Source organism: Perognathus longimembris, chromosome 16 (assembly GCF_023159225.1).
Source record: "Perognathus longimembris pacificus isolate PPM17 chromosome 16, ASM2315922v1, whole genome shotgun sequence".
Taxonomy (NCBI): domain Eukaryota; kingdom Metazoa; phylum Chordata; class Mammalia; order Rodentia; family Heteromyidae; genus Perognathus; species Perognathus longimembris.
Window position 1 is genome coordinate 23,497,052 of NC_063176.1, and position 22,466 is coordinate 23,519,517.

Genomic DNA, 22,466 nt, shown 5'->3' on the forward strand with positions numbered 1-22,466 from the left:
TGCAGTTACATAAGTCAGGTAATGAGTACACTTGGGGAGGAGGGGATGTCACTCCTTCTCTTGCTCTCTCCCAGTTTTTCCCTCCTGTCCCTACCCATAAGTTGTATAGTTCATTTTCAACATCATGTCTAGGGAGTACCACTGCTGCACCATTTCACCCTTTGTCCCTCCATTTCTGTGCCTCCCCTTACCCTCCCAAAGACAAATATATGAACAAATAAGACAAAAGGAAAAGAAAACAAAAATAGCAACAAAGAAAAAAAAAAACCTCTTGTTTCCATTTCTTGGAGTTCATTCCAATAAATATTATTTTATATGACCATATGCACATAGCTATTGAGCCTCTGTGGTCCTCTCCTGAGAATATCCTCCTTTGGTTTCACTCTGTGTGAATGCATAGAGATCCACATAATTTATCATGACCCAATATACGTACATTTTAATAAACCATGCCGTGTGTTTACTTGTAGGTTTATAGGCAAATTGTAGTTACCACAAATGAGGGAAAACATGCAACCTATTTAGGAAGGGGGAGGTCTGGCTTACTTTGCTTAATATAACTTTTTCAAAGTCTTACCATTTAATTATGAATGGTACAATATCATTCTTTATGATGAAAGCATAGAATTCTATGGTGCATAGATATCACATTTTCTTGATCCCTTCATCCACTGAGGGGAATGTTGATTCGACATCTTGGTTATGGTAAATAATGCTGCAATGAACATGGTTGTGCTGGTGGCTTTAGTGTGGCCTTGTTTGTGGTCTACTAGATAAATGCCCAGAAGTGGATTGCTGGGTTATAGAGAAGCTCTATGTTTAGTCTTTTGAGGAACCTCCATACTGCTTTCCATAGTGGTTGAACAATTTTACATTCCCACCAACAGTGAAATAGAGTTACCTTTTGGCCACATACCTGACGGTCTTTGTTATTGTTAGTTTTCTTGATAATGGCCATTCTAACTGTGGTGAGATAGAATCTCAATGTTGTTTTGATTTGTATTTCTTTTATGGTCAGAGATGTTTGACATTTTGTTATGTGTCTATTGGCCACTTACTTTTTCTACTCTTTAGTCTTCAGCCCATTTGTTAATTTGGTTGTTTCTTTCAGGTTTTATTGGGGGGAATGGGGTTTTTTGGTGGTTTTTTTTTTTTAGATCTAAGTATATTTTAGATATAAGGACCTTGTCTGATGCATACCTGGTAAAAAGAAATCTTCTCCCATTCTGTGGAGAAGCCTGAGATTTTAGGATCAAGGTTCAATATCAGTCAAGGCAATAATGGACAAGAGACTCCCTGGCAGTGGAATGTTGGCTCAAGTGGCAGAGTACCAACCTTGAGCTAAAAAGCTAAGCAAGAATTCAAGGTCCCATGTTTAAGCCCCAGACTGGAACAGAAGAGAAAAGAAATAGAAAATATCCTACCAAAGCTCAAAGAGGCAGAAAGCCAAAATACAAGTGGCAGCAATACAACTCTGTACCTGACCCACAGGATGCCTCCTGCTTAGGATGCAGAACTTTCACATCTTTAGACTTTATATAACACACTATGTTTCTTTTTAAAGCTTAGTTTCTTTGCAGGTCCTGAGGCTTAAGCTCAGGATTAGGGTGTCAGAGGTCCCTGAGCTCCTTTATCTCAAGGCTAGCCCTCTACCATCATGGAACCACCTCAAGAGAGTCTCACAGACTTTTCTTTCCAGGCTGACTTCAAATCTCAATCCTCAGATCTCAGCCTCCTGAGTAGGTAGGATTAAAGGTGTGAGCCACTGGCACCCTGCTTAAAACTTTTTTTCTCTCAAAGCACACACTGGATGAAGAAATGTCTTATATGAGTGAGAATCAAGCTTAGAAAGAAAACAAAACACAAGCTTGACACTCTGAAGTACCTTTTTGCATCTTAGTGGAGGGCAGGTCTGTTTGTGACACCTGAGCTCTCCTTGGTCACAAGTACATGTGGTACACACATCTTCAGTCCACTGTTCACCATGCTGAAGGAAGGTAGGAAAAGAGGTTTATCAAAGTCTCTCTCTCTCTCTCTCTCTCTCTCTCTCACACACACACACACACACACACACACACACACACCCCAAATACAAACACAGAAACACATTTTTTATTCATTGTTTCTTTTCATTTGTTTTTGTTTCTTTGAGACAGGGTGCCATTATATAGCTCAGGCTGGCTTCAAACTCAATATCCTCCAGCTGTGGCCTTCTCCCCAATGCTAGGATTATAGGCATACCACATTCTACCTAACTTTTACTATATTTGTTTAAATGGAGCCCTAGTGAACGTTCTCTAAACAAATGATACTATTAAGGTAGAAATGGCCTCTAACAAAGAAGTCAATAATAACCAAGGAGTACTTTGAATTTTTTTTATTATTTATTGTCAAAGTGATGCACAGAGAGGTTACAGTTTCATATGTTAGGCCTTGGGTACATTTCTTGTACTGTTTGTTACCTCCTCCCTCATTCCCTACTCCCTCCTCCCCCTATCCTTCTCCCCCCATGAGTTGTTCAGTTGTTTTACACCAAATGGTTTTGCAAGTATTGCTTTTGTAGTCGTTTGTCTTTTTATCCTTTATCTCTTGATTTTGATATTCCCTTTCACTTCCCTAGTTCTAATACCAGTATATACAGTTTCCAATGTACTCAGATAAGATACAGTGATAGTGAGGGTACTTTGAATTTTCATCTGACCATATTCATTTCAGATAGGCCAGGCACCCACTCAAGTACATAGAAGCCTTGAAAACATAAGAGATGAATAGAAAGTTCCCACTGACTAGACAGTCTTTAGACTTCCTTTGCCAAGAGACCATGTCTCATTACCACACTCTCAGCCTCCCTTGCAGCTAGGCCATGGACATTGTCCTGAAGCTAGCTGGTGGGAAGTCACAAGAAGTTTGCTCAGCTAGGGGAATCAAGGAAAGTACTTTCCTGCAACTCCTTTCTTCCCTCAGCCTGTAGAAATGGCTACGTGAAAATGAGCTGTCTGGAACTAAGGAAACTATCTTGTGGACATGATCAAACCAGAAAAAGGCAAATACCGACTGGGCATTATAAGTACATGTTTATAATCCTACATACTCAACAGGCAGAGGCAGGAGGCTCAAAAGTTTGAGGTCAGTCTGAGTAAAAGGTGATGAGACTGTCTCAAAAGCAAAATAAAAACAAAAAGAGGGAGGGGACGGCTTAACTAGTACAGCAAGGCCCAGGGGTTCAATACCCTCTACCTTGGGGTGGAGGGTTAAGACAAATACTAACATGGCAATATTATTGAATCTTGAATTGAGCAACTCTATAGCTGCCCTAACACAGGCTGAGATAATAAATGGTATAATTTTAGCAAGACTCAGAGTTGACTAAGATAATAAATGGCATAGTTTTAGCCACATTCAGAGGGGCATTTGTATCATTTGTAAGTGACTCCCCTCAGAGACAGGTCTGCCGCATGAAGACATCATGCAAGTTGCATATGTGACTACTGGTCACAGGGTGCATTTCTAATACAGATAAAAATCCTTGTCCAGTTAATCATTTCACCAGATTGCAAGTGACTCATCTAGAATGGGGAAGATTCCCATTCCAGATTCCCTATTCACAGCTACAATACCAATCTTTTTAGTCTTCCCTGGAATGGCTGGCAAGTAAGGGAAGAAAAAAGTTGGATTTATGTTTCTATGTCCTTTGTTGTAAAATAATATAGCCTCCTTTTGCTACAGCCTGGAGCTCTCAAAACAGAACACTCTGAATGTGCTGAACTCATCCATATTTGGTGGCTACCATGAGTTTGGCAAGGTTGTGTAGACTGTTCCAGAACTACTTCCGAGTTGACAGTTACCACTATCACCAGCCCCTCCGCTCTCTCTCTGCCATACCACCACCTCCACGTTTCCTTCCAATGTACACAGGGGTGTCATTGGATATCACTGCATGAAATCCAGCCAATTTATAGACATTCTCAGAACCCCAAGGCTTAGGGTAAACTGATGGGCACCACTTCAGGATGTGAGAACAGTTAGGTTCACAACAGCTTCGGAACCAGGTGCTGCTTGACAGCAGCACATTCATTTACATTCCTAATCCCTCCCAACTTCAATTTTTTTCATAAAGTCCTTCCATGAAGAGAAGAAAAAGGTTGTTGATGTACTGAGTTACTAATCCTGGCAAAAAGGGAAGCATGAGGATGAAAGGTTAAATGGATGGGAGGCAGACACATATCACAACAACTACACAATGGCACATCAAAGGTTACCTTGTACACTCGGCCAGCTACAGGGCAGGATCGTGCAGAGCACTGGGGGCAGCATTTTCCAGGGACCCGGACCACAGCTTCATCCTTACACCATCAAAGGGAGATATTAATAAAATCTACATTAGTAGGAAATTTTCATTCACAGCCAGCTCAACCATGTGCCTCAAGTATCCATAACAACCATTTCTTCTCATTGAGTATTTATTGTCACCTGGGGCTCTTATAAGATTAGCATTTCCAAGGTCAGTGTGACCCTAACAAAGTGTATACTAATCCTACCCCTTTCAAAGAACAAATAAAAGTATGAACAATAACAACAGTAACAGCACATAAATGCTTGCCTACAGTGTTCTAAGGCTTTACACAGCCTTATACCTAAATGTTCTTATTTCTGTTTATGTAAGAAGAGGAAGATCAGAGAGGCTGTGCAACTTACTCAAATACATACAACTGATAATGTTACTGGCAAATAGTTTGAATGAAACTTCGATCATCAAATACATTGATACTTAAGAACACACAAGCTCCTTCTGAGTCACCTCCAAAGTCAAACGTGACCAGTCTCTGGTGGCTCACACCTGCAATCCTAGTAACTCAGGAGGCTGAGATATGCGGATCACAGTAGAGCCCCAGTCTTAAGTGAAAAGGCTAAAGTCCTGAGTGCAAGCCTTACTACCAGAACAAATAAAAGAAGAGTAAAAGGAGGAAGAAGAAGAGGGGAAGGAGGAGCAGGAGGAGCAGGAGGAAGAAGAGGCGAGAGTAGGAGAAGGGACAGAAGGAGGAAGGGGAGGGGAAAGGGAGAAGGAAGGGAAGGTCAACTTTGAGGGAAGGAGAGTACTCCAAATGCAAGTAACTAGCATGAGAGGGAAATGAAAAGTGTTCTGGAAGCAGTACAAACTGAATATTGTAGTTTTGTGTTTCCTGTATTTAGAATGAAAGAGAGCTGGGCAGTGGGAATGATGAAAGATTTTATTGCAGTAGAAGAGTTCTTATCAGACCCAGAACTAGGAGTGCTATTCCTAGCACCTAGCTATAGATCTAAGAAGGAAATCAGTCTGGGACAGGACACTAACCATTGTAACTTTCAGACAATGAGTATGAATAGCTTTCTCTTGATCAAGAATGAGTATACAGAAAGAATAAATATGCATGGGGGAAAAGGAGCCTGAAGGATGAATTGTAAAGGAGGATAAATATCAGATAAATATCATCCATTCTACTTATTTTGGATTCAGAAGTGTTATAGAAAGCCAAACCCTCCACAATTAAAGAAAGTTCAACAACAAAAATAATCATGTAAATTCATGTTTTACTTGAACCAAAAGCACGCGCGCATGCGTGTGTGTGTGTGTGTGTGTGTGTGTGTGTGTGTGTGTGTGTGTGTGTTTATTCCAGGGCCCTGTATATGCTGAGTATGAGCAATTTTTCTTCAAGATTTCATGAAAACACAGACAGTCATGAGGAAATACACGAGAGAAAGGAATATAACCTAATGGAAATAAACTAGAGAGACCAGAAGAAGGCCCATTCATTTAGACTGTTTTCTGCATCCTTGAGTGTTTAAGAATAAGAATGTACCTTTTCTCCCATAAAAGGAGAGCACCACTCATTCAAGTGTCTTACAACCTGCTTCAGAGGCAGAAAACCCTTCCTAGGTTTTCTGATCCACTTTAGGGACAAAGGTCAAATGACCTTCATGCAAATTACATTTTCTTAAATTCCTTCAATGGAGAATATTCAATATGCCATTGCGAAGTACTTTGGGGTAGCATGTCCTGAATCCACTTAAAGGAGAATGTAATAATATTCCAAAGTCTCAGAGAAAGAAGAAACTTCTGAATCATTTATTATAGATTTTATTTAAAAGTCATTTGGGGGCTGGGTATGGTTTATATCTGTAATCCTAGCTGTGCAGAAGGCAGAGATTGAGATGATCACCAAAAGCAGGAAGTTGGAGAACCTCATCTTAAACCTCATCTTAAGGTGGGCATGGTGGTGCTGGTGGGGCACCCTAACTATGCAGGAGGTTTAGGGGGATTAAGGTCCCGACCTTTCCTGGACAAAAACTTGAGATTCTATTTAAAAAATTAAAGCAAAAAGGACTGAGGGTATGGCTTAAGTAATAGAGTACTTTCCTGGCAAGCCCTTGCACCCTACATCAAACCCCAGTACCAAAAAATAAAATGAAGTTCAGTTAGATGCAGGAATATGCAGTCTTCATCAAATGGAAACAGGAAGCAATAAAGAAACAGTAATAGGATGAACCTAACACAGAACAATTAAGAGAAAATAAGTAAGAGGAAATATTAAAGTAAAATTGTCATAAAAATTTGTTTTCTGGAGGCACTGGGGATTGAACTTTGGATCTTGTGTACAGTAAACAAGAATTCTATCATTGAACTACATCCTTAGCCCTGCAAATTATTAAATTTAAAACCATACTGAAGATTGTAGTGACTATAAACTTAAACTCTACTCATAACTAAAGAATGGGGTTATTAGGAATGAGGGAGGAAATGGTGGGAAAGAACCTGGTTGGTAACGAAAGGAAAAGAGGGAGTAACTTCAGATTCATAGCTGTTTTGTGGGAAATAAGTACAATTAGAACAGATGCTATTTATTAAGACCAACCTGGGGGAAAAATATTAGAATTAAACTAGATTAAAATTAGAAATAGACACATATTAAACACACAAAATATATTGGAAAAGGTGTTTGTGAGTTCTAGATGGTTCTTCCAATCTTACTTATATTAAAGGGAAAAAAAGGAGTCTAAATTATATGACAGTGATTTAAAAAAAATATATAACAAAAACCATAGACTTACACACAAGATTAGTCGAGATCAAATTATTTTCTTTGATTATCTATAAGTAGTTGTACAAAGGGGTTTCAATTTATCATATCAACTTATAAGCACAATGCATCTTGATCAATGTCACCCATTTCATCATTCTCCCCAAGAGATCAATGTATTTTCAAGTCTTCGGAATACTTACATATCATTTTAACTCTAGAGTATGGTAATAAACTTCAACTTTTTTACTCTTAATTATGTATACGGATGCAAACTACAAGTGAATATTGTGCAAGAAGCAAAGACTTGATAGCTAATGTTTTCTAAAATGTGAAATAGTACTTTCCATTACTCAATGTTTCATATGCAGTGTGGGGTTTAATTTTTGAAGATTTACAGCAGATCTCACTGGGATAGTCCCTGCTTTTCTCCACTTCAGTTCCTTTATTGTAATCTTGGCAAACTGCACAATTTCCAATATAAGAGGATTCATGCTACCGAATGTGCTAATCAAAGTTTGCTTCAACATTGCAGTGCCCACCTAGTGGAAGAGCAGGGAAGCAAGATGTTAGGCAACTCTACCAAGAAGCTCATTTGTAACCTTCAAGCTAGGACAAGATTGGTGATGAACTGGGAGAGAAGACATGAGTAGTGTGGATAATACAATCCAGTCTTCCAGTTAAATGCATTTTCTCTCTATTTGGCATTTAGCACTTCTTGTCTAATTGCCCTTTGTCTGCCTTTTAAAATATTGCCCAATTGTCACAATATGCCATGTTATTGATTTTGCTTTATTTGATACAAAGTGTTGCTCTATATCAACTAAATGTTGGCTTCCAGCTTTTTCTTAGATCCAAAAAATGAGCTATTTTTTCCCCCACTGGAGGCAAAATTTCTTTCACAGTTATCTGTCAACTGCCATGGCCCTTTCACAGGAACCTCTAGCACAGAAAAAAAAAAAGCTATAAGATACTACCTATATCACATTTATTTGCAATTGATCTTCTCTTTTATATTTGTGTAAGAGCCTAATGTTTGGAAAATCAGATTGGCTTTAAATGAAAAACAAGATCCTAGTATCTTAAACATCCCCAGAGAAAATCTTTTGGTAATGTGAATCATTATCCTATCAGGAATAAATTGTGTACATCTGGATAATCATGTTCACAAACATGTCTATGTCTTCAAAAAGCAGACTATAGCTATGCATGGAAAAATAGTCAGAAAACTGATCAGATTACCAACTTTCCCAGATGTTTAGTCTGACATTTTGGGAACATCTGCAGTTCAGGCTGGAGGCTTCCTCGTGTGTCCCCTCCAGGCTCAATTTCATTATGGAACAATTAGCCTAAATAGCTGGTGATTAGACCTATCCTGCAGCTTCTAAGGGGAAAAGAAACATCTCAGAGGTGGTCTCCAAAAGTATAAGGAAAGTAAAGAGCCTGGCTTCTAGCTCTGTGGCAGAATTTCAGAAGAGACTCCAAGCTCTTGCACAGTTAACAGGCTATGACAGACACACTTTGAAGTCTTCCTTACCTGGTTACAAAACAGAGGTGGACACTGAACTGTGAAGCACTGGGCAAGCCCATTTCTGCACACACACTTGGCACACTGGCTCAGTCTCCAGTCTTCTCCATCTTGAAATACACGGCCTTCATAGGAACAGGCCTCTGGAACGTCAAAGGAGTAAGGACTAGTACACAAAATGCATTTCCTAGTCTCAGGACTGACTGCCTGGGCACGCGACTGTAGCGCATTTGATGGCTCAGGGTTTAACGCTCTGTCGTCACAACCTTGCCATCTCAACATGTGTGCTTTGTAAATGAAGTCAGGTGGGACTTGGACCTCAGCTCATGCATGTTCCCACATCACACTGCCTTCCTGGGATGGGTTCTCAGCCGCCTGCACTCACCCCCTGCCTGGTGAGCCTTACCACCTTCTACCTACAGTAGTGACTTAGTGCCAGAAGGATGCAGGTGACAGAGTGAGGGCAGAGAGCGTCTCTACTCACTCCTTGAGTATTCTTAGGCTCAGGAGAGCATATTACATAGCAAGTAAAAGACGGGACAGATTGAAAGCGAGACTACAAAGACAAAATGACTGCTTCTCCACCCTATACTTTCTGAACAAGGGACATTGCATTCTCACAAAATAGGCGGCTGGCTCTACTTATTGTCCCAATCTCTTGAGACAAAAATGCTTCCAATGCATCTATTTCATGGAGTGAGAGTGGAAAAGCTCCCTAAGGCCTAGGAGAGAATCCCAGTAACTCAGACCATACAGCCCCTTTCTACCTTCCACTCTGTTGTTCATGTGTTTTCATTGGCAGGGTTATTTGTCTCCAAATACTTCACAGAAATGATATCAGCTAGTGAGTGATATATGAAATGTACAGGCAAGCATTCTACCTTTATCATTTCTGCCTACACAGTTTAATCCCTGGAATGCTTCTCTAAAGAAAAGGATTGCCAGGAATGAAGTTAAGTAGAGATTGGAAATAAACATGAGGGTTTTTTTTAAGGGAAAAAGTAAGAACAGAACGTAGCATTTAGGTACCATTGAATAAAGGATTCTAGTTATATGTCACAAGAAAGAAAAATACACCAACAATAATTCCTGTTTATCATAAAGTCTATACTAATAGTTATAGAGATGGAAGGGAACACACATCTCTGACATGTAATTATAGGAGTACAAAACCAAGCCCAGATTCCAAGCAGAGGATCCGGAAGCTTAACCCTGGGTGTCTTAGTTTGAAGCAGGAATAATACGTTCAGTAAGGATATAATAAAGACAAATGAAAGACCTCCTTCTTGCTCAGTGTGTCTTAGAGAAAGATATTATATCACCTTAAAGACCAGCCTGCAGATTCAGTGCTAGTAATACTACATAGAGAACATACTTAGTCTTTCTCCCCACAAAAGGACAGAAGGAATATCCTTGGCATTAAGGAATCCTATCAAAGACTGTTTCTCTACTCTCTTTCCATTCAGAAGCTGAAAATGTTGAGGGCTGCATCTGATGAAGGCAAAACAAATAAATCATATACTTACATTATCCCAAATTGGGTGTGGAGATTAAAGATTTGTTCTAATCTCATTCTGAAACATCACTTCCTGCCAAGTGCAACAATCATGCCTTGTTTCTAATAAGGAGTGGGACAGGAAACTTTGAAGTACAGTGGACAAGGAAGAGACACAATGCCACCATGTAAGCCCAAAGGAAGAGAAGGTCTCTTTCTCAAAGCTCATACTCACTTCCAGGGCCCACACAGATTGGGCAGCAGCTTCCTTCGGGGATGAATTCCAGCTCCTGATATCCACACGACAATGCTGGGCATGGCTGCTGGGTGCATCTCACTTCTCCATGATTGCAAGAACACATCCCACAAGGGAAAGAGGCCCACTCAGTGCCATGCTGTGCCAAGGGGAAAAACGAAGAAGAAAGAGCATTCACTCCAGAATACAGGCCAGCCAAACTAAAACATATCTCCTCTTATACAAATTGAGGATGGAACTCAGGAAAGGTAGAAGACTCCGAGACTGCAATGTTGAGTGAAGGGTTTGCAATATCCGAGTCAGAAAAAATTTCTTAATGGACTACTTTCAATCATCCCAAGGATATTATATTTGAAAATTTCAGCACACACAAAAATTACCTCAATCTCATCATATAAAACTTATATGAATCACCAAGTAAAATTTACACACACACACACACACACACACACACACACACACACACACACACACACATTTATTGTGTTTTTATTCTTTGTTTTTAAGATGAAGTCTAGCTTTATTGCCTAGGCTAGACTTTAACTCAGGCCAAGGTGCTGACACTACAAGATTTTCCCAGAACATCCAGACTGTTTTTCTTGCTTTTTTCCTCCCTCCTTCCTTCCCTCTCTCCTTCCCTCCCTCTCTCCTTCCCTTCCTTCCTTCCTTGGTTTCCTTCCCTTAATTCCTCTGTCTCTCCCTTTTTGTCTCTTTGGTTTGGGGTGAAGGTATGTCAAAACTCAGAACTTTGTGAATTCTAACTACAAGCTCTACCACTGAGCTACACTCCCAACACGAGGGTCTGCTCCGTGATCTGCTTCTTTCTTTGACTTTTCTTCTTAATATTATTCCCTCTTCCCTCCCTCCAACAAACCACAAACTGCCAGGCTGCCTACCACTCATGCAAGGTGTTCCTAACCTACTTACACTGGCAAGCACATTCTCAGAACTAGAACTTTGTCAGGGATCTACTAACCTAGGCTTTGTGCTGAGATTGACTAAACACCCGAAGTTTCTCAATGAGCCACAGCCAAGATGTCATGCAGAGTGAACCAACATGTAAAAAGCCACAGGTATTTTGAATACTTCAGGAAGTAGCTGCCTAAGTGTAGGTTATGGACATCAGAATGGAATCATGGTGGTCTTTGCAAAGACATGGCTAAAATTCATCCCATGAATAGTTTTCTTTAGTTTTCCCTCCTGAAACTTCTTAAATATTGGAACCCATTACCCTTTGCTTCTATTAAATCTTAGCCTATGATGAATATCTGATTCAGCAAACATCATATATGGAGTTTTATTAGAGCATCTCACAATCTAGGCACTAAATATAATCTGAAGGTTTCAAATGTAAGTAACATTGAGAAACACTGAAAATAAGTATAGTCTTTCTTCCTCTCAAATTGGCATCTAAAATAGCTTTTGCCTCAAACACAAAGGATCCCTGTCTTACCTACACAAGTCAGTAGTCTTTTATTTTGCAAATTGTTGCCCTAGTTATAAGCATACCAAATCTAACATAGAATTAGTAGAACTTCAGGCTATTGTTGTAACAACAGTAGTAACCAGTACTCATAGTTATCCAGTGATTTGGGAACCTGGTATTCACTTTATTATCATCCAACTCTCTTCTAGAAAGACTTACAAGTAATACAAGAGGGCAATAATAAACTTGAGAACTAAGTCAGACTTTCAGGTTCTGGTTAGCTCTTACTGCCCTCGCAACAGGATAAAATGACTTAAATCTTTGTCAATCTCAGCTTTCTTGTCTGTAGAAACTAAACAGCATGACAACTAGGTTGTCCTAGGTGCTTAAAAAGGTTCAATGAGATCCCTGGTCCAGACAAAATGAGAGTTATCAGCTGATATGATATCATTGAGGGTCATCAATGAATTTGTACATTTCTAGTTCCCTTTGGTGAAGGGAAAAATGATAATTTTTGCAAGACCTATATTTTGACTTGGTTCCTTGCCTCCTTTTTTGGCAGCCTTCATCTTCTCATCTAAAGCCCTTGAGCCTGTAGGGATTTCATAGTGGGCAAAGGACTTGTGATCTTGGAAAACTGGGACTGGTTTCTTTGGTTGAAGATTATCATGTCCAGAGTGTAGCGTTCTACCACTTTAATGGTGACTAATCTTTTTTTTTTTCTTTTTCTTTTTTGTTCCAGAGCTGAGGACCGAACTCAGGGACTTGCACTTACCAGGCAGGTGCTCTTCCGCTGAGCCAAATCCCCAGCCCCTGGTAACTAATCTTAACTGCATTCAGTCCTCTTGATTTTTGGACCAAACAGACGCCCACAACGGAGGCTTATCAGGGTTGCAATGGGGAAGAAGCCTGTCCCTCATTATCAGCATCAGCTGGTGAAGGTGACTGAGTAGATGTGCATTTTCCTTTTGATAGAAATGGTCCACAGCACTAACTGGTAAGGCTTACTCTACAGTATATTGTCAGTATTCGTCTGGTTCAGCATACCTTATAGGTCATATATAACCTGTATTAATTGTATAGATTGTGCATTTAAAGCTGTTACCAAGTTGTCAGAACATAAGAACGAAAACAAGGTCATATGTAATATTTTGTTTGTAAGTATCCTTTGTATCATAGCAAAGGAAATGTTTAAAAATCAACTGTAATAAAGTAATTTTAGTACAAAAAAATGAGATCCCCTGTTAGAGAATCAGAAAGGGCTGTGGCATGCAGAGAGGGCTCATTTGAGGTAAGAGCTGAGACTACCCGGAGATAGAGCAGAGAGAAAATAGAGATATGTTGGCCAAAATGCACAACTTCTATACATGAGATGAACCAATGCTGGGATCTAATGTACAGTTTCAGTAGTGATGTGTAAGTTCATTGGATTGTAGCACCATTACACAATGTACGTGCATATCAAATCATCATACTGGGTAGTGGCACTGTAGCTCAAGAAGTAGAGCGCTGGCCTTGAGCTGAAGAACTCAGGGACGGCTCTCAGGCCCATGACTGACAGAAAAAAGTCATCACACTGGACACCTTAAATATATTCAATTTTTACTTGCCAATTAAATATTTTAAAACAAAAAAAATGATGGTGCTTCATCTTCTTCCCTCTTTCTACTACAAGTTCATGGCCTTCTTTCCTCTTTTATGCTTTTGTCCTGATTGTGAGTAATAGAAGTGGACACCAATGGGAGTGTCAAGACCTCTGCCATCAATTTTTACTTCTGCTATAATTACACATAAAATTTCAAATTCAGCATAGCATATAAATGGGCAAGTCCACAGACTATGGGCTAATAAAAGACAGAAGACCATTGACCTTTACTGCTTAGAAAAGACTAAGCATAGAACAGAGGACAAACTTATAAAAGAAAAATGGATAGCTCCAGTAAGTTAATTTTTTTAATCTGTCAGAAGGACATTATAAAAAGCTTATGACAAGCCAATAAAAATGTGCAACTTTTGTGTCTGTGCATGTGTGTGTGTGTGCAAGTGCACATGCACATGCATGCATGCACATGCCAGTCAGTCCTAGGGCTTGAATTCAGGGCCTGGGAGCTATCCCTTAGTTTTTTGGGTTCAAGGTTAATGCTCTATCATTTGAGACACAGCTTCATTTCTGACATTTTAGTGGTTAGAGATAAGAGTCTCATAGACTTTCTTGCATGGGCTCTCTTCAAACCATAATCTTCAGATCTCAGCCTTCTGAGAAGCTGGGATTCAAAGCCTAAGCCACTGGTACCTGGCTAAAATGTGCAACTTTTATTAATTAGTAAGCAATAAGAAAAGGTAAACATTCCAATAAAAAATGACCATAATGTTCAACTTTATTAACTGCATAGAAATATCAATTTAAAACTAGTTAACATTTCTTTACTATCAGAAATGGGAAGCATTTAAAACTCATAATATCCAGCACTAACAAAGCTACAGAGAAAGGAGCTTCTTGCAGCCAGAGCACCTCACCATTGGTGAGGACTAACCAAGGTATACACACCTGAAAAGAGACTGCATGACTATGAGCTTCTCAGTGGGTCCATCATTAGTCGCAGGCCAATGCTAGTGCACGTTTATTTAGGATAGATGTCAATACTCTAAACCTTTTGATTCAGTGACCTACTAGTTTCACTTTTTACCAAAAGAAAATTACCAAAAGGATTTAAATATAAGAAGATCTACCTTGTTTTTTATAGTGGAGTTGGAAATATTTTAGTAAAACCTGAAAATCTGTCTAAATGCTTATTATTAAAAAATAATATTCTCCAAGGATTTGCTAAGGAACTATTCAAAATATAATGCATTAACAAAGAGCATAAACTGTATAATTCCAGTTATATTAAAAGACATATCTCTGTATCATCTATCTACATACCTATCTTTTCCTCTCTGTCGTCCCTGCTATCCACACCCCATTAAAAAAAAAAGCAGGGGCTGGGGATATAGCCTAGTGGCAAGAGTGCCTGCCTCGGATACACGAGGCCCTAGGTTCGATTCCCCAGCACCACATATACAGAAAACGACCAGAAGCGGCTCTGTGGCTCAAGTGGCGGAGTGCTAGCCTTGAGCGGGAAGAAGCCAGGGACAGTGCTCAGGCCCTGAGTCCAAGGCCCAGGACTGGCCAAAAAAATAAAATAAAATAAATAAAATAAAATAAAATAAAATAAAAAAAAAGCAAAGAAAATACCAACAAAAATTTTCAGAGGATTGAGATTGCTTGTGCATATTTTTTCTTCTTGTTTATTTTTGTTTTCCAAATTTTCATCACTAAAGTACTTCAATTTTGTCATCACAAAATAAACTACTATCTACAATATTAATGAACTTCATATAGTGATGACTATGAACAACCTGAGGTAAACTTTTGTTTTATAAAAGGAAACTACTTCTAAACATCTGGAAATTTAGTTCATTAAAACAAACAAGCACTTTTGGGTTTTGTTAAGTAGTTGTACAAAGAGGTTACAATTCCATAAGTCAGGTTATGAATACAATGCTTCTTAATAAAGTCACATCTTCCATCAGTTCTCTTTCCTCTCTTCCATCCTTACCCTCAGAGAAATTGTTTTTGCTACTACTAAAAAAAAAAAAGCACGAATTGTTATTTATAAAAACATTAGTAATTGCACCACCTTTCACACAGAGACCACAAAAATCAACTCTAATAATGACTTGTTGATCATCAAGGATTTTTCATCTGTAAAATGAAAGGGCTGGGTTGGTGAAGCTCTTCAGTACCTTCCGGCTCTGTGATCATCTAACTCAAGAGAAAGAAAATTAAGCAGCGGATTCTTTCTTCATGATAAGCTTGAGAATTATGGAACTAAGAGAACTTTTCGGAGGGAGGCTCCGCTCCTTGATGTAAAGCCACAGAGGCAGCTACAGATGATGATGCAAAGGGCATCAGGCAAGAGGAGAAAATCACTCCCTCAGCTCCTCTTTAGGAAACAAGTCACTTAGTCCATTTTCATGTCAGACTCAGGGTGATACACTTTCTTCACCAGTGTTCTAAGGATCGATAATGCATGCAAGGCACCCAATCGAGAAATAAAGGGATTCAGGACCCGCTGAACTTATTTATAGCTATATAAATGATTTTCATGTTGTTCTCCATGTCCATGTACAAAAGCACAACTGCTTTCTGTGGAAATACTGGGTTAGAAATTGGGGCCTGGGCACTCTCCTTTAACTTTCTTACTTGAGGCTGACACTCTACCACTCAAGTCATACCTCCACTTCTGGCTTTTTGCTCATTAATTAGAGGTAAATGTCTCATGGGCTTTTCTGCCTGGCCTAATCACGATCCTCAGATCTCAGCTTCCTGAGTAGCTAGGATTACAGGCATAAGCCATTGGTATCCAGCTCAAAAGTATTATTTTTAATAAACACTGTGGCAGCAAGGAGAGTTCTGGAAAATCAAGGACTAACGTATGCAGAAAGTAGTGCTCCCACAAGACCCAGTTTGAGCTGTGCCATCTTAACCTCATTAATATCCTTTAAAGAACATATGAGATTTTGAAACTAGGCAAATGCAAATTCTGCAGACAACATCTTAAATTATTTCCTGCATATTCAACTAACAAGTTAGCTTAAGAGTTGACATGAGTCCAAAAGAAAGATAAGGTCATAAAGCATTTGCCTGTTTTACTTGACAAAACAAAAAAAATTTTTTTGAATTCATATAATTTGTTCCTCTTACAGAGTTATAAAGCCAGAATACTAAATATCTGGAACTGTTCAGTGCATATTATAATTATATTTGCTACTTTTCAGAGAACAAGCCTGAATTCAATATTCATTTCTTCCATCACACACAAATTAGTTCTCCTTTTAACCTCGTGGATAGGCAAAATGAGTAGTGTTTCCCCTCCTCCCTCCTCTCTTCAACAGGATTCACGCTAAGCCAATCCTGCCTGCCATCCTCTGTTTTCAGAGAATCATCACATACTGTCTTCTAAGGCTTCATATTATCTTCTTCATATGAGAAGAAGAAAATAACAACAACAAAAGAATTAACAGTTTTCTCCCCTCCCTTTCATGAATTGTTTTTGGAGGGCTGGAAGAAACAGGCTGGAAGCATTCAAATAAGCAGAATTGGCCTTGGCTCCCTGATTGGCTGGCAAAGTTGGCATAGATCCTAACGGTCTCCCCAAATTCTGGGCACCATAAATCCATGCAACATGCCCAAATAAACTGGGAGTCACCCAAAAGGCTCCCATTTTCCCCACTCTTGGAAAGATCTAGAAGCTCACTGTCCCTTCCTGAAATGCCAGTTGGGTAAGATACTTCCTTGTGAGGGCACAGAGGCAGCCTCTGTTGAGGCTCAGTATTTCACTCAAGGGTGGCTTTCTTGGGCAGCTAGGAGGCCCAACCCATCTTGACTCCCCATGGCTGGAATCATGACTGCTGGGGACAGTGTTAGCTCAGCTACTTCCCTCCGACCACACCCTGGCTATCCTAAAGTCTCTGTTAAATCTGTTCCCCAGGGCCAAGCTTTCACTTCAGATCTCCACATCAGAGTTGGTAAAACACCAGGCTCTCTCATTGCTTCTGGAAGAGTCTCCATGACCTGTTCTATGGGATGCAAGCCAGAGGCCAAAGCGAGAGGCTTATGCTTTTCAGCAGAATAGGAAAGTGTACTGGAAACTGCTTTCCAAACAAGAAGAAAGAACAAAAAGAAAAAGACTTCAGGAAACAGAAGAAGGAAAACAAAACCTAGTGATAGAAGTGACAAGACCTGGCTCAGGCCAAACCAAACAAGTCCTTAACCAGCCCAAGAAAATGAATAATATCAGGAATGATTTAGAGAGAACATAGAAGACAAGAAAAAGGCAGGGAAAGAAAAACAGAGAGAAAACAAATTTAACTTAAAACTTAACACTAGGATTAGAATCATCTCAACTGAAAAAAAAATCAATCTCCAGCTATATTTGAGATTTCCCCTAAAGCGTACAGTTTTCAGAACTCATCTGTTTTCACTGTTACATCAGGTGCCAGAAATACAATTTTAATATTTTCGGAGGGAATGAATTTTGAAAGTGCATAAGGAAAAGCAATGCATGGGCATGTTCTTATGCAGTTCTTTATGTAGCTTTCTGCATTATGGATTACTGCAAAATGAATGAGTTGCAACAAAGGCAGGAAGAAGGACAAGCAAAAGGAGCCCATTGGAGAGAGCTGAGGTCTTAGAAATGCCTAGCCATGCTTATAATCCTAGCTACCCTTGGGAGGCTGAAACTGGAAAGATCAAGGTTCCAAGCCAACACAGGCAGAAAGGTTTTCAAGACCCTTTCTCTGGCTACAGTGGCATGCACTTACCTTTCCAGCTATGACAGAAAGCAGAAAATAAGTCAATCTGGTAAGTTCAGGAGCACTCAGTAGAAAAACAAAAAGGACTTTATCTTACCAGTACAAAAAAAGGGCTAGAGGGGTGGTTCTGAAGCAGAGCAGAGCATTTACCTAGCAAGTTCTGGGTCCTGAATACAAACCCCAGCAATAAAACAAAAAAAAAAGGAAGAATAAAAGAAAAAGTGAAGAGAAGGGGAGGGGAAAGGAGGAGAGGGGAGGGGAGAGGAGGGGAATGGAGGGGTGGGAAGGGACCAAGAGTTAAGTGCCAACATCTCCACCAAATGAGGACACAGAGACAGGATAGAAAAGATTTACTAATTGGCTGAGTCTTTCACTCATCGATGTTTACGGAGCACCTACATTGGGGAGAGTTTAGCTAAGACACAAGGAAGATGATTATAAAAATACTAAAAATGTAGTCTATGTTCTCTGACACCCTAAATCAAAATAGACTTGTCCATGTGTACAAATATAATACTAGAATGTAAGTGGTTAATGTCATTGGAAGGGTCCATGGATTTATGGAATTCTAAACACACATGTCCCTGGCACCAAATCTTTTCAAGCTACTAAGGTATTTTTCCAGATTTGGGCCTTGTTTGGGCTACAAATATTTTTTCACTTGCAAGATTTAGAAGAATGTTCCCACCTTGAACCATACACCTATTTAACTCATGATGAACTGGCCCTATTTTCCTCACAACACAGCCTTGTGTCACCTTCCAGTTCAACAAGATCCTAGGGGGCAGTGAAGGTCACACTACATGCAGAACCCAGACTGATGGAGAATCATCTGGTAACTGGTGGGGTGAAGACGTTCCCAGTGTAGATCCTGCTTGGGTGGTTTTCAGCAGTTCATTGTGCAGAACTGAAAGAATAGCTTCTTCATGTCATGAGGAAACTGTGGCTCTAGTAAGATGATCTTGTCCCAGAGGGACATGAGCACTGTAGTCACTGAGTTTGAGATGCACACACTTCATAGAGTCCTGGAGTGGGCATATTGAATGCAACTACCCTATGCTCTCCCCTTCCTGAATGGATGGAGACACTGCATTCGGGAGTTTTGTCTAAAGTGGGAGATGAGAACTGAATCAAAGAGTAGTTCTCCATTGCATTCCACTTTACCTGGTACCTCGAGGTAACTTTTAAGTATGAATGGAGCTGAACTGTTTTTATAATTTCTACTATAAACCTTGCAATGATAGTATTTAAATCAGTATTTAGTATCTCTAAATGAATCTGAAAGAATATAGCATAAAAAGAATTCAGGATATGTCTTCTTAAAGGGAGAAAAGAAGAAGCATAGAGATTCTATCCCTGGGGAAAATCTGGTCATACCTGCAGATATTTGTGGTTATCATGATTAAAGTTGCTACTAGTATCATGAAGGAGGCCAGGGATGCTACTAAACATCCTACAATGCATTGGGCAACCCTAAACAAAGCCTGAAATATTGATTTCACTGACATTGAGAAACTGAATACCACTGGAAAGAGCCATAAATTATTAGTCAACAGGTCAGAGTTAGATGAAGTTATTTCACTTCTTAGTCACATGACATTTTCAAGTACCTTACACGCTTCCCAATTCAATTGTTTCATCTTTAACATGGGAGTAATGTCATCTGCTCCCCTTACCAGCTCAGGGTTGTTTATAACTACCAAATAAAAACTGTCTGTAGAATACAAAAGAAGGAGGTGCATTTATTATTCAACACTACAGCTTCTTCAACATTGCCATTCTCAGGCTACTTTTTATACAGACACAAATTCAATCTATAAATGTTTATGTAGAGCCTGTGGAATAAGTAGGACAGTTTCTATCTTATTCGAGAAACCTAAATGCTTCCAGGAAGTGAAATGGGCTCCAAATCCTCTATAGTCCAGGAAAAGACAGGCTTCTCTTGTCATCCCAGGCTAGCCCCTAGCCTCGTCTTGTTAACAATCCACAGGCACAGACTGAGACCTAAGTCACAGAACACTTACCTCATGCACCTGCTCCTCATGGTGGCAAGATCCAGAAGTCCTGGAGACACACTCTGGGCAGCACTGGTTGGCAGCTATCTGAAGCACTTCTCCCTGAGCATTGAAAAGCAGTTCAGTGTAAATCAACCACAACAGAAAACAAAATGCCACAGGATCTATCCAGACTACAAGTATCTTAGACTCACTAAGTCACATGAGTTTCCAGAATAATGGTAGACAGGATAAAATGGCAAAAATGATTCCTTGTGAAGAACTGCAAAAGTAATTTCTATTTTTAAAAAATCTCTACATCATTTCCAAGTGATAAAGTGATAAAACTATTTTCACTAGAAATGTTCCACATATGAAAAGCAGTCAGGGTGAGAAAAAAAAACTATGTTTCCATAAGGGTGTTGTTTCCTTCTGTTGGAAGAAGCTTCTGGTGTGTATATGTGGTGGGGGAGATGGATCCGGAGCTAGCAGGTCTCAGCTATCTGAGCAAGACCTGATGCAGTGAGCAGGGTGGTGGGGGTGGGGTGGTTGCTGGGCTTCTTACTGTTCATCTCCACTGAAGAAGCAGGGTAGCAAGATACACAGGACAGGAATTTGAAAGACAAAGTTTAGACAGGAAGTAGCACTGTCTAGAACTATCACATACATATACTGGAGGAAGCTGGGAAACAATTTTTTTGTAATTGTCCTTATTGATGCTGTCAAAAGAATGGGTCACCATGTGATCTCTGAAAATCTAATATGAACTTGTTACATGCTAACTAATAATGCATTTACCACTGTCAACATTCTGATTTATTACATTTTTAGGAGTTGCGAGTGTAGGTTAATGGTAGAGCACTTACCTATCATGTGCAAGGCCCTGGGTTCGATCCTAAGCACATATAAGATTATATATTATATAATTACATGGATATATATCATATATAGTTTTGGGTTGTGTGTGTGTATAAAATGATAAAGACATAGACAATAGACAAAGAGAGAGGATGAACAGAATGCTTTCTTTGGGATCTAGTAATTCTCCTGTTAGATCCTCTTACGCTTATTATACAACATCTTAGTTTCCTCAAGTCTAGCAGTATAACAGACAAGCAATGACCAAAAATTATTGCCAACCCTGCATTACCCTGAAAGACAAGACACATCCACAGGATAAAACTCTACAAAAAACATCTGAATGTCAGAATGGGGGGGAGGGGGAACTGGTGTATGTGTATGTGCATGTGTACCTGTGAGTGTTTACTTCATTGTTTTTGGTTGCCTCCATTAAAAAGTACACTTACAAAAGCATTTTCACTTCACCACTTACTAGAGTAGATAGAAAATAGGACTAAAATTGGACAGTTGATAATCCACTACACAGACTAAATACACCAATGCCAGCCATCAGCAAGTTCTAGTCTGTTTTAGAAGGGACAGGACTTATATAAAATAAGATTTCATACATTATCAGGCAATGCAACATTAATGACTCTTCAAAAAAGTGTCCTCTGAACCCAAAGGAAAAAAGCTACACTTTAATTTCCACCAAGGTGGCAATAGAAAATACATTAGCATAATTCCTACTAAAAATTTCATGTAGATAGGAAATGAGATAATCCAATTGTTTATACTCTATCCTGGAAGGCAGAGAGCAAAGAATCAAGGCAGGTAGAATGGAAAACTTCAAAGGATAGTATATATCTATAAATTACGTTGTTTGGTTTATTATAGAAATTTTCAGATTTAGTCCTCAGAAAACTCAACTCAGTAATATTTCTTATTTGTGAGTGGCAATGGAGTATGGGAGAGGATGTTCCCAACTTGGGTCTACTGAACTTGAGTATATGATAGAGATGAGCTAAAGGAGTAACTCAGGATGTTGGAGGCAGGAACCTAGAGAATGAGAATTAGAGAATTCTTGCTACTGAACCATACGTGGTTAGCCATGCATGTTTTGGTGAGCTTTGGGAGGCACAGAACACACTGTCCTTCCAAGGTTTGCATGGAGCATAGGAAAATGGCTGCAGACACAAGAGCTAGCAATGCACACTGCAGGGAACCTAGTGAGATGACTTGCTTAGGTTCTAGAAGAACCAACTAGCAACAACAATATGATAATTTGATTCTGGTCAACACTTACGGAGTACTCTGAATAGTGTGGTAGAGTAATCACCCCAACAGATGCCTGAAAGAGTGCACATATACTGTTTTTTTTTTCTATATGCTCATACCTATGATAAAATTTCATTTATACATTAGGCATGGTAGGATATTAACAATATTACCTAATAAATAAAACAAGTATAATATGCGGGACTATATAGAAAAGTGATCATTCTCTTTCTCTAT

The 22,466-nt window shown here is 39.4% G+C and overlaps 1 protein-coding gene across 6 annotated transcripts in view; it reads right to left on the minus strand.

The window, feature by feature from the left end:
* The window catches only part of Fras1 (Fraser extracellular matrix complex subunit 1), a 423,435-nt gene that overhangs the window by 243,340 nt on the left and 157,629 nt on the right, over nucleotides 1–22,466 (minus strand). For all 6 annotated transcript variants that reach the window (XM_048364092.1, XM_048364090.1, XM_048364089.1 and 3 more), the window contains exons 4-8: nucleotides 20,142–20,234; nucleotides 10,314–10,473; nucleotides 8,593–8,726; nucleotides 4,260–4,343; nucleotides 1,886–1,987 (exon numbers count right to left, since the gene is read on the minus strand). In XM_048364092.1, coding sequence (XP_048220049.1) covers nucleotides 1,886–1,987; nucleotides 4,260–4,343; nucleotides 8,593–8,726; nucleotides 10,314–10,473; nucleotides 20,142–20,234 — 573 coding nt within the window. The remainder of the gene's footprint in view (nucleotides 1–1,885; nucleotides 1,988–4,259; nucleotides 4,344–8,592; nucleotides 8,727–10,313; nucleotides 10,474–20,141; nucleotides 20,235–22,466) is intronic.